Source organism: Nicotiana sylvestris, chromosome 7 (assembly GCF_000393655.2).
Source record: "Nicotiana sylvestris chromosome 7, ASM39365v2, whole genome shotgun sequence".
NCBI classification, from domain to species: domain Eukaryota; kingdom Viridiplantae; phylum Streptophyta; class Magnoliopsida; order Solanales; family Solanaceae; genus Nicotiana; species Nicotiana sylvestris.
In genome coordinates this window covers 91,023,234-91,035,621 of record NC_091063.1, presented here as the reverse complement: position 1 = coordinate 91,035,621, position 12,388 = coordinate 91,023,234, and the positions used below count along the sequence as shown (strand labels likewise).

The 12,388-nt window shown below is 36.8% G+C and overlaps 1 protein-coding gene across 1 annotated transcript; it reads left to right on the top strand.

Annotated features, from left to right (window-relative positions):
* The first annotated feature begins 7,199 nt into the window (after nt 1-7,199).
* LOC104227992 (uncharacterized) lies at nt 7,200-11,496 on the top strand. The gene is made up of 4 exons (XM_009780372.2): nt 7,200-7,531; nt 7,635-7,749; nt 8,488-8,671; nt 10,960-11,496. Exons 1-4 carry the CDS (start codon nt 7,337-7,339, stop codon nt 11,177-11,179), a joined length of 714 nt encoding a protein of 237 aa, XP_009778674.1. The 5' UTR covers nt 7,200-7,336; the 3' UTR covers nt 11,180-11,496.
* The last annotated feature ends 892 nt before the right edge of the window (nt 11,497-12,388 follow it).

Sequence of the window (12,388 nt, the reverse complement as noted above, 5' to 3'; positions counted from 1 at the left end):
AAAATCCGTTGACCACTTAAATCCTTCATCGCGAACGCAACATCCTGAACGCGAACGCGAAGCTTCAGCTCCTCAACCCATCACGAACGCGACCCCTAGCTCGCGAACATGAAGCAGAATGAACCTGGACCCATCTGCTCCCATTTACTCTACGCGAACGAGGGAAACTCATCGCGTTCGTGATGACCACTGCACCTAACCCTTCGCGAATGCGAGACATCTATCGCGAACATGAAGTCCAAATTTCCTGCCTCACACCCTAACCCTTCGCGAACGCGAGAGCCCACTCGCGAACGCGAAGTAGTGCTGTATTCTGGGCCGGGCCCGGGCCTTCGTGGGCCAAACGGGCCGGGCTTTGTGGGCCTGGGCTCTGGCGGTCCCAGGACTGGCGGTCCCGGGCTTCGTGGGCTCAACGGGTGGAACCGGCCCGTGACGGGCCTAAGCCCACATGGTCCTGGGCTTAACGGGCCGGGCTCGTGGGCTTCGCGGGCCTAGCGGGTTTTTTTTTAAGGCAATTTCCTGTAGTATCATGGGTATATTAAAAATATATATGTAGTATATATGTAGATCTAATTATTAAAGTGTTTGACGAAAAAGAAAAATAACAAAACAATAGTAAAACACTAAATTGTCATGCATAATATATTGTCTTGTAGTATATATATTGTATCTTATGTATATATATTATAACTTATTACTTATATATTTTCTTGTAGTATATATTGTATGTTATGTATATATATTCTCTTATATATTTTTTTGTAGTATATATTGTATCTTATGTATATATATTCTCTTATATATTTTCTTGTAGTATATATATTGTATCTTATGTATATATATTCTCTTATATATTTTCTTGTAGTATATATATTGTATCTTATGTATATATATTCTCTTATATATTTTCTTGTAGTATATATTGTATCTTATGTATATATATTCTCTTATATATTTTCTTGTAGTATATATATTGTATCTTATGTATATATATTCTCTTATATATTGTCTTGTAGTATATATATTGTATCTTATGTATATATATTATAACTTATTACTTATATATTTTCTTGTAGTATATATTGTATGTTATGTATATATATTCTCTTATATATTTTTTTGTAGTATATATTGTATCTTATGTATATATATTCTCTTATATATTTTCTTGTAGTATATATATTGTATCTTATGTATATATATTCTCTTATATATTTTCTTGTAGTATATATATTGTATCTTATGTATATATATTCTCTTATATATTTTCTTGTAGTATATATATTGTATCTTATGTATATATATTCTCTTGTAGTATATATTGTATCTTATGTATATATATTCTCTTATATATTTTCTTGTAGTATATATTGTATGTTATGTATATATTGTAGCTTATAAATAATTCTAAGTAAAGACAAAGAAATATTGCGAAAAGATATTCAAGGGTAGAAGCAATAAATTTTATTACCAAAAATGGCATATCTTTCTTAGTCATCCTTCCCCCAATGGAATGAGCACAACAAGGTACTAATACCACCATTAGAAGGAAAAAAAACTAAGGAAGATGTGCCAAAATACAAGTTACATATTAGTCTATGTATTATCTCTAACAAATCTCATAAATCCTTCAAGGTTCGGAGGAGGTTGCGTTGGTGGTGGTGGAAAAGAAGCTTGTTCATCACCACTTCCGGGCGAAGCCGAATCCTCCGCAAGTTCCGCTATCATTTCTTCATAAGCTTCATCTATCGCCGGTTGTGCTTCTGCAATTCCAAAGTTTCTTCTTTCCGAGCGGATCCAATCTCTAAACAGTACTGATTTTTCCAAGCTATCCCTCATAGACGCTCTATGATCACCTATTTGCAGTCTTGCTTGACTGAAAGCGCTCTCTGATGCAACAGTTGAAGCTTGAATTGATAAAATATCCCGAGCCATCCTTGCAAGAACAGGAAAATGTTTTTCCCTTGCCTTCCACCATTCCAAAAGATCAAAAGAGCCGTCTGGATTCTCCTTTTCAAGTCCCTGAGACAAATAAACTTGAAGCTCATTTAGATGTGAAGTTTCATCATAATTATCACCTTGAGAACCCCTGAACTCCGTCCAAGATTTAAGAGCTTTTAAGCCCGCAGCTCTTTTAGACGATTGTGAGCTAGACGAAGTAGGGGTTGGAATAGTTGGCCTAGCATGCTCTAAGGCAAGTTGATAAGCATTATAAACTGTTTGAGCATTAATTTTAATTGAGGCTTTTGCATCTGCAAGTGTAGCAACTTCCTCATTTGAAAGATCTAAAGCCTTATAAATATTTGAATACCAAAAATGAGGACCTCCCAATTTCATTGTAGGATTTAACATTGCAGCAACACCATAAATAGGAGGGATAGGAAAAAAATATTTTTTAAACTTTTGTTTCATTTCATTTATAGCAAGTTCATAAATGTCCCCACCCTCACCAAATTCAACAAACAAATCAGATAGTGCTGCAATATAAACTAAACAGTTTGAAATAGTAGGATAATATTGCCCAGAAAATGCATTTGTAGCAATTTGAAAATGTTCTAAAAAATCTAAAAGAATTTTAACATTCGTCCAATCTTGAGTAGTAAGCATTTCATCATCATCCTCACCACCTACCCGAGAATTAAACGTTGCATTAATTGGGTTTCTATATTCATATGCAACTACTAAACTTTCGTACATACAATTCCATCTAGTCGGGCAAGGTTTAGGAACCTTTCTTTCTCTAAGGCCATATTCATCACATTTTTTAAAATACTCTCTAAGTCTACTTCTACGGTTTGAATAAAAAAGCCAATTAAGAGCCATTCTAACCTTTTCAATTTCTATGTTTAAAATTCGCATACCATCACCGACAATTAAATGATAAATATGACAAATACATCTAACATGGAAAATATTAGTAAATGCAGGATTTAGTGTTGTTGTAAGCATGCCTATAGCACTAGTGTTACTAGAAGCATTATCCATAGAAATTGCCATTATTTTATCGCTAAAGCAAAAATATCTACAAATATCTGCAACAGTGTTAGCTATAAACTTACCTGTGTGACGCGAATTAATTATTCTATATGCAATTATGCGTTTTTGCATTATCCATTCCTCATCTATCCAATGACTTGTAACAGTTAGATAATCACAATCATTACCACTTCTACCAATATCAGTAGTAATAGAAATCCGATTAGGTATATGAGTAAATAAATACCGCAAATATTGTTCATATTCATGTTTGAATTTATAAATATCACTCTTAACTGTTGCGCGAGGCCAACCTTTATAAGTAGGATTAAAAACTCTTCTAATATAATGAACCCAATTAGGATTAGAAGCAAAAGTATAAGGTAAGCACATAACAGTAATCATCTTTGCTAATTCTTCACGATCTCTATTTGGATCGTAATATAAAATACCTCCGGTGACAGTGTTAATTCCTGGTTGAACTAGATTTGAACCTGTACTAGGGTTAACCGCAGAATCTACACTTGTCCCCTCTAGCTGCGCTTTCATTTGAAAAAATCTAGCCTTATCTCTAGGGTGTGTTTTTATGTGCCTAGTCAAACTACCTGTGCCGCTACGGTCTCCAGTATATTTATGCACCATTAATTTCCCACAAGTTTTACACTTAGCCTTATTTTGTTCTCTTACTTGAGTAAAAAAATTCCAAACTAATGATGTTTCTAGGCGTTTAGCAGGTTCTCTATTAAAAGTAGGAGTTTCTACAGGTGGGTCGACCGGTGCATCAGTTGGGTTATTAAGAGGACTAGTAGGTGTATCATCTAAATCCGGTGCTTGGGTTTCATCATCATCCTCATTTTCCTCATTATTTTCTAAGATAGTTTCATTAGGATAAAGAGCATTCATAATTTCATCATCTAATCTTTCACCTGGTGCAACATTATGGTAAAATTCACTATCGGTAAATTGAAAACAAGGGTGATCACTATCAAGAATTAAAGAAGGAGGAGGACGTCTAGGTTGACGACTAGTTTCAACTTGTTTATCTTTTCTAGGTCGGGGAGTTGGGGGAAGGGTAGTTGGTTGGCCACTACTTTCACCGGTTTTATCTTTTCTTTTACCAAACATTTTTTTCAGAGAAAATGCCATATTAATTATAATTATGCAATCTAAACCACACAAAAATATATTCTTAAAACGTAAGAGTTGAAACGAGTTTACCGGATTGCCGAACAACTTCTTGAAAATTGAAAATCGTTGAACACTTGAAAACTTCAATTCAACAACTTCACAATTTTTCACGAAATTTCAACAATAGATTAAGTAATTGTAGTAGAGAGATTGAGAGATATTGATGAATTGGTGAATAAAAATGAAAGAATGAGGGGGTATTTATAGTTGAGAAATGGGAAAAAGTGTAATTATATAAAGTTTGGGGTTAAAATAAAGTTTGGGGGCCAAATGGCCATTTTCTAAACTACCAAACGGTCAAAAAAAGCCCCAAACGGCTACTTTTTAAATATGGCCGTTGGGCTTTTTTTTTTAATAAAAAAAAAATAAAATTATAGTCGTTAGGCCCGCTAGGCCCGCTGGGCCCGGACCAGGCCCGCCAGCCGGTCCCGGGCTAAACGGTCCCGGGCTCGTGGGCTTACCAAAGAAGACCGGCCCGCCTTGGGCTTTAAGAGACCACCAGGACCGGCCCACCAGGCCCGTTAAGACAGCGGGCCCGGTCCGGTCCGGTTCGGGACCGGCCCACAGTGCAGCATTAACGCGAAGGCCAAATGTCTGCAACACCAACATCAGATTTTCTGCAACTTTTCCAACATGAATTTGATCCGTTCAACTACCCGAAACTCATCCGAGGCCCTCAGGACCTCAACCAAACATGCCAACATATCCCATAACCTCATTCAAACTTGTTCCAACCTTCGAAACGCTCAAAACAATATCAAAACACCAAATTGACATCGGATTCAAGCCTAAGAATTCCAAAAACTTTCAAATTCCGCTTTCGATCAAAAACTCTATCAAACCTCGTCCGAATGAACTGAAATTTTGCACACACATCACAAATAACACAACGGATCTACTCCAACTTTCAGAATTCCATTCCGACTCCTATATCAAAATCTCACCTATTAACCGGAAAACGCCAAAATTTCATTTTGCCAATTCAAGCCTAAATCTACTCCGGACCTCCAAAACCCATTTCGATCATGCTCCTAAGTACCAAATAACCTCCTGAAGCTATCTGAACCATCGAAATTCACATCCGAGCCCTTTTTCACATAAGTCAACATCCTATTGACTTTTCCAACCTAAGTTTACTCAAAAGAGACTAAGTGTCTCATTCCTTTCCAAAACTCCTCCAAACCCGAACCAACCAATCTGATATCACATAATACAGATGAACAAGACAATACAACAACAACAACAACCCAGTATAATCCCACAAGTGGGGTCTGGGGAGGGTAATATGTATGCAGACCTTACCCCTACCCCGAAGGGTAGAGAGGCTGTTTCCAGGAGACCCTCGGCTCAAAAAGCAACAGAAGCCGATATATTAGAACCATAAAAATGCATAATAAAATAACAGTAATACAATACAATAGATATGAAGTACCGAATATGAAATACGAAAAAGATGGCTGGTATAGTAAAAACTAGCAGGTAAAGCCCCGCATCACTAGACGACCAATGGCATTCTTATTCTAACTCCTAACTGGCTAGTCTCACTCTATTGTGCTGTAGAAATATTCACAACTCTCCCCTAACCTACAACCTTAATACAGATGAACAAGACAATAAGAAGTAGAAATGGGAAAACGGAGCGATAACTCATGAAACGACCGGTCGGGTCGTTACAGGGCCTAAGTGTGCCTGGCTTTTTTTTTTTAAAAATATTTATCTAAGGTAATTTCTTGTAAATTATATAGCTTATATATATATATATATGTGTGTATGTATGTATGTATATGTATATATATATATACATATAAGCAATTTATATAGTATATATGTATATTATAAATATAGATATAGTCTATAGAAAATATATATTATAGATATAGATATAGTCTATATACATATATACTATATATATATATATATATATATATATATATATATATATATATATATATATATATATATATATATATGTAGGCCTGGCTTTTTTTTAATTTTTTTTTATTTAAGGCAATTTATTGTAAATTATATAGCTTAATCTAATACTTCAACATAATACTTCAAATTAATTTAACAAACTAAAACATTAAGCATAATACGTCTAATAATTTTAAAATAACACAAATTGTCTCAAATCAACTTAAAATCTTAAATACGAATATCTGGAGAACGCGCAAGACAACTCTTTATATGCCTCCATAAACAGTCGGTGCCCTCCAACTTTGGACGATGAGTGTAGACTCGACCAGAGTTCTTGCACTTTATTATGTAAACTTCTTCATTTTCTTCTACCACATTAAAGTGTTCCAAAATAAATGGGCGCAATCTAGAATCACCGGGCATGATTTAACTTGAATTAAGAATTTGAGTTTGAGAAATGAGAGATGAGCGAAGACTTGAATACTTCAATTTGATTTTGAGAAATGAGAGAGATTGATGATTTTGTGAGAAAAATAAAAGAATGAGGGGGTATTTATAGTTGAAAATAGGAAAAAAAGTGTAATTATAAAATGTTTGGGGTTAAAACAAAGTTGGGGTGTTAAATGGCTATTTTAAAAAGCCCAAACAGCTATTTTTCCAGGCCAACGACCATTTTTTAGATGTTGCAACGGCTAAAAAAAATTGGATTTTTTTTTAAAAAAAGTAGTTGTTGGGCCTGTTTGAGCCCGTTTAGGACCGGTTGAACCGGCCCACTTAGGACCCGGTTCCGGGTCCAAATGGTCCCGGTCCTAACAGGCTTCTTCAATGAACCAACCCACTTGGGCCTGCATCTCCCCTGATCCCGGGCTTAAACGGTTAGGCCCGTTTAGGCCCACTGCCCATATGGACTCGCGGGCCCGGGCTGGGCTTCTTCAATGAACCGACCCACTTAGGCCTGCACCTCCCCTGGTCCTGGGCTTAAACGATTAGGCCCACTACCCATATGGACTCGCAGACCCGGGCCTTACCGGCCCACATGCGAGCCTTAGCTAATTAGCTTGGTACAAAAACAGCTTTTATTATAGTTTGAGGACAATTTTTGCAAATTTATTCGTACATTCTGTGACTTCTGAAGGGGCAAAACGATAATTGGCAGCTACTACAGCCTGCTAGAGTACTAGTGTCAACTCTAAACTCGAAGATCGAGCTCGGGTCTGTAGTTCGGATCTTTTTCAGATCCTGCCGGCCGGTAGCGATGAGTTTGTCTCTCATACAAGGCTACTCCTCGGCGGAGGAGGAAGAAGAACAAGAAGAACCTCAGTACCAGAAATCATCCTCCGACGAGGAAAACGACGACGTTATTCCACAAAAAAATCGTTACAAACCCATTTTTGACCCTAACCCTGCTTCATCTTCTTCGCTTCCTTCAGCTCTTGCTGCCTTTTCCGAAGTAAAATTTCCTTAAATTCCTTTTATTAGTATTATCTTTTTTATGTTATTTTGTTGTAATGTGAAGTGCGGTGTGAAACATTTATGTTTGGAAATTATTGGAGATTTCAGGGCCGCCGCAGTTTTTGAACAACAGTGTTGAAGAAGCTGGAAAGGAAGTGGAGGGGCAGCGACACGGTCGCCGTAAGTACAGCAGAAACAAGAATGATTTACCAGCTGGTACTTTTCTAGCTCCTGACACTTCTTTTTATTGTATATATGATGGTATTTACGGTGTTGTAATTATACAATGTCCCTTGAACAATTTATCATTTAACATCAGCTATTAGTATGGCCTGGTAACCAAGGGTGTAGCCTAGTGATCAATGAGGTGGGTGAAAACCTGGAAAATCGGGGTTCACATTCCAGCAGAGATAAGAAACCCTAGGTGATTTCTTTCCATCTAGCTAAGCCTTGTCGGGGAGAGTTATCCGGTAGTCATAACATAGGTAACCCAAAGTGAATGCAACTTAAATAGCTTATAGAAATAGAGTCTGCAGTCCAATGTTTCTACTTTTTCATGAACACGGTGTTTAATAATCTAAGATAGAGAACCCATCTCTAAAGGGGTTCAACTCAATATGTTTATCCTTTGGCCACCAATATAGCCTTCAAGTCGTCAAATGCTCCATCAACTTTTTGTTGACTTTATAGACCCACTTGTAGCCCATTATTGATTTCCCTCGAGGCAAGAAAAGCTCTATTTCTCTGACAGTGATATGCTGACAATCTTTTCTTTAAAATGGGGCATGTCAATTTTTTGCTCTAGGAAGTATCTTTAATTGAATAATTTTGTCGACTACCATCACGCTTTTTGTTCCTATTCTTTTGTTTAGTCATCTTTGTGACAATAAAGGAGAATCGCTAATGGTCACAGACGGTTTGTACATTTTCCTTTTCTATCTTTCACCCTTATAGGTGCTGTAGTGGAGTCAAAGGCTCAGTTAGTAGGGATACATGAGAGGGTCAGAAGTGATGTCGATGGGAGCATCCCAAGGACAGCCACTGGTCAAGCAAGTGTTTCTGTTGGCACTTTACAAGGAGGCAAACCTGTGCCAAGTGCGAGCTATCCTGGTGCAGAAGATGCAGCAGAGCTTCTGAGGTATGGATTATCATTTCAATTGAGGGGTCCATTATCTGAATCTCAACTTTGTGATTTGGATTAATATCAGTATAATTGTAAACGGAATGCTAGAATTAGTTATATATGTTTGGTTTTTTAAATTTTCCATAACTTGTGCGGTTCACTTTAGTGAAGTATGGACTTCACCTCTCGTTTTACACTTCAAACTCCATGGACCTTGTCATTTTTGTGTTTTTCACTTCTAAAAACACTGGATGAGACAATTTATTTTTCAGAATGTCGTTAATATTCGAAATACTTGTACGACTAGATACTTTTGATAGTTGACACACTACTAGAGGTTTTAATATTTCATACACCTTTCACTATCTCGAGATTTCAGATGCATTTAACGCTTAAGTTTGAGCTACAATGTGATGTGTTAGTCCTTTCCTAACCATATAATCAAGCTCCAGTACTTAATTTAACATTTTTATACTATTATTAACACAATGTATAAGTCAAACTAAGTTATTAAGCTGTGCGATGGTGAAAATTGAAGACATAAAAAGCGGATGGAGGGGGTTTACTAAATAAGATAAACAATCCTACCATAGACACCAGATTTATAGCTGCTGTATCCATTTGAATCATAAGTAAACAGAAGATGCTTTTTACAAAGGTGCAGCTGTTGGATCCAGTGAAGAGCGTAATTTGTTTTTGGTTGGTTTATTGCTGTGAGCTTTTTGAGGTAGATGCAGTATATATTGAACATAACAGTTTGGTGAAGATTTAGAGACTTCACCTTTTATTACCTTGACTGTTTGAGAAGGTTGAACATAAAAATCAGTGGACTGAAAAAAAAATAGCATCCTTGTAAGACTTCCTGCGTGCACTTTCATGTGTAGTATGTGGTTGCAGAAGTGTTTAGTATTTTGTTATCCTTTGAATCTCAGTTTTGTTAATCAAGCTATTAAAAACTCTTACCTATGTTTTTCCTGTGGGTGACCCTGCCTGCCTAGAAGGAAGGGCAGGGAGGCGACTGAGATTGATTGCATTCAAGCTCTAAGTCCAGACAATTTTTTGCTGTCTGGAATAATCACTTTGCACTAAGTTAATCATTTGCTTTGTTAATTGTACTGAATTTACAATTTGCTTTAACGCTTAGACACTGTGACGAGACTAATTTATGGTGCAGTTTCTGTTATCAATTAAAGAGAAAATCACTGCTATTTATAATATTTTTCTTGATTCAGCTTTTAATGTATCTCTCCTTTTATTAAGTGGTGATGACTTGTGAGATTTTATCTTTCTGTTCTTAAGCTGAAAACTTCCCAAATTGTTTTCAATTTGGACTCTTAGCACCAAGAGAAATCGTAAAAAGGAAAAAGAAAAAGGATCATGCTTGATGGTTGGACTGGATCTATTAAACCAATACTCAGTTCATTTGTGTAATTCTATAGTTGTTGATAAGTTTGGAACCAAATTTAGGTTGACAACTTATAGAGGAGCAGCTACTGATTCTGCAAGAAGTGTTTTTTGTTTGTTTTCATCTGTGGTGTATATAAGATTATCGATAGCTGGCATGCGGAGTGCTCAGAAAAACATAAATACATAACCATTGGATACATAATACCTATTCTAGCATGATTTTATCCTGCAAGTAAGTTTTTTTTTTTTTTGGAGATAGGTTATCGTGCACATAAGATTTTGCTTTTCAACACTTCATATTTATCTTGAACTCTCTGAGAGGTGATAGATTTTAGTGATTTACTGTGGCTATTCCTATGTGTGGTACCTGCAATTCAAGTGTCACGAGTTCACGCTGCCCATCTTGGCTACCGTACTTGTGTTTCCCTAACCAAAAATGGCAGAGGAAATATGTCAAGTGGTGGACTCATACTTTTCTCATCCTGGTTCACCCTTTGTTGTGTTGGACTAGTGATGAATTTGGCCGTAGACGACTAGATGCATTAGCTCAAATTTTTCTAAAAGTGTTCATTGCTGTGAACCCCATTACAATTTTTGTTCCCTCCGGGGTAGGGCAGTCCTGCAAAGTAACAACCGTTCCTCTATTTCACCTAGTATGTATTAGTTCTTTTTCTACAGACTGCTGAAGGAATTCTTTTTCTCTTTCTGTTGGATGAAGTATATGTTGCATAGGATGTGATTAGGATTATACATCATTATATGACAATGTGACTATGTGTGCTAGTTCTTTTAGTGAGAGTATTGATTGCAGTTTTCTTCATAAAAAATAAAAAAAAAAAGTATTGATTGCAATTTCATTTATATACTATCTTTTGATGAAATGCATCTTGTATTAGGATGTGCTTGATGTGTGGAATTCCCAAAACATACACGCACGCAAGAGGGATGGTGTGCCCAGCGTGCAGTGATCGCCCTGTAGACGCTGACGAAGAGCCAGTCAAGAAGAAGGGCTCTACCATTAAAGACAAGGAGAAGAATAAGAGGATGAAGGGGCAGTCGTCCCATGCATCATGGAAAAGCGAGACAGAAATGCATCTCCGCCAGCAATTTGACTAGTCAAGTCTAGAACAAGTTGGTCCAGTTATATGTAAGGTCCTCCAGTGGCGTAATCAATGAACTTTGTACTTTTAGCAGATATACTCGGCTGAAGTGAATCTAGGAATTGTGCAGTAATCTGTTTAAAGTGCATAACCTGTGATGTAGATTCTGGTTGGCGTTAAAGCTAAAGTGCCACCACTTTGTTCTGTTGCCTCTTTGTTCGTTTTCCTCAAGATGTATCACATTTCAACAGAAATTGGGTTTTAGATACTTTTTGTTTGGAAGAAGTCGTGCAGTCAACAAGTGCTTCAGATAGAAAGGATTGCTTCTGTTAATGATCACTTGTTTTAGTTTCGTTATAGCTAATGATTGTTTGGCCTTTTCTTCCATCATATCCAACGTACGCATTAGTGCCTAAGCATACAACAGTGCCAGTGGTTTCTTGACAATGTTAAAATGGTGAGCCAAGTTAAACGAAAAACTGTTTAATTTTATCCAAGGTAACTCATGATATGATGAGTTGACATTCCTCTGTTCTACAGTTATCAAGAAAAAGCAGCTGCTTAGAAAAGACACTTTCTTTCAATAATACATCTAAGTAGGCCAGTTTCTTTCCGAGGGATTAATTTAGAAATCCAGATATCTTACGATTAAATGCAAATAGTTCATTGAGCAAAAAAATAGAGTAGGTGATGCTTCCATCCGCCTAAGCCTTGGTGGGCAGAGTTACTGTATTTTGTATTGGTAAGAGGTAGCCATGCTCGATGGAATTGTAGAAGTGCATTCAAGCTAAAGGGGTAAAAATGGTTTCTGAGAGGAGTGGTCGAAGCCAAGTATGGACTTGAGGAGGAATTTTGATGCACAAAAATTAAAGAAGATTTTCTTCTTTAATTTTAATGATGAGACACTCATTTAGAGAGTTCGAATTTTTTTTTGGTCCTACTGTTGACTTCATCATACATCACGTAGATCAATTTCTCGACTTAACGAGGTTTGTTTTATCATCATAGGACATTGTTGCCACAACAACAACGACCCAGTATAATCCCACAAGTGGGGTTTGGGGAGGGTAATATGTACGCAGACCTTATCCCTACCCCGAAGGGTAGAGAGGCTGTTTCCAGGAGACCCTCGGCTCAAAAAGCAACAGGAGCCGATATATTAGTACCATAAATATGCATAATAAAATAACAGCAATACAAGAGATATGAAATACAGAATACGAAA

Bases quoted from the DNA above. Each gene is read 5' to 3' on its own strand.
- LOC104227992 (XM_009780372.2), top strand. From the start codon at position 7,337: ATGAGTTTGTCTCTCATACAAGGCTACTCCTCGGCGGAGGAGGAAGAA. The intron at 7,532-7,634 runs GTAAAATTTCCT...AAATTATTGGAG, and splicing joins CTCTTGCTGCCTTTTCCGAA to ATTTCAGGGCCGCCGCAGTT. The intron at 8,672-10,959 runs GTATGGATTATC...ATCTTGTATTAG, and splicing joins GATGCAGCAGAGCTTCTGAG to GATGTGCTTGATGTGTGGAA.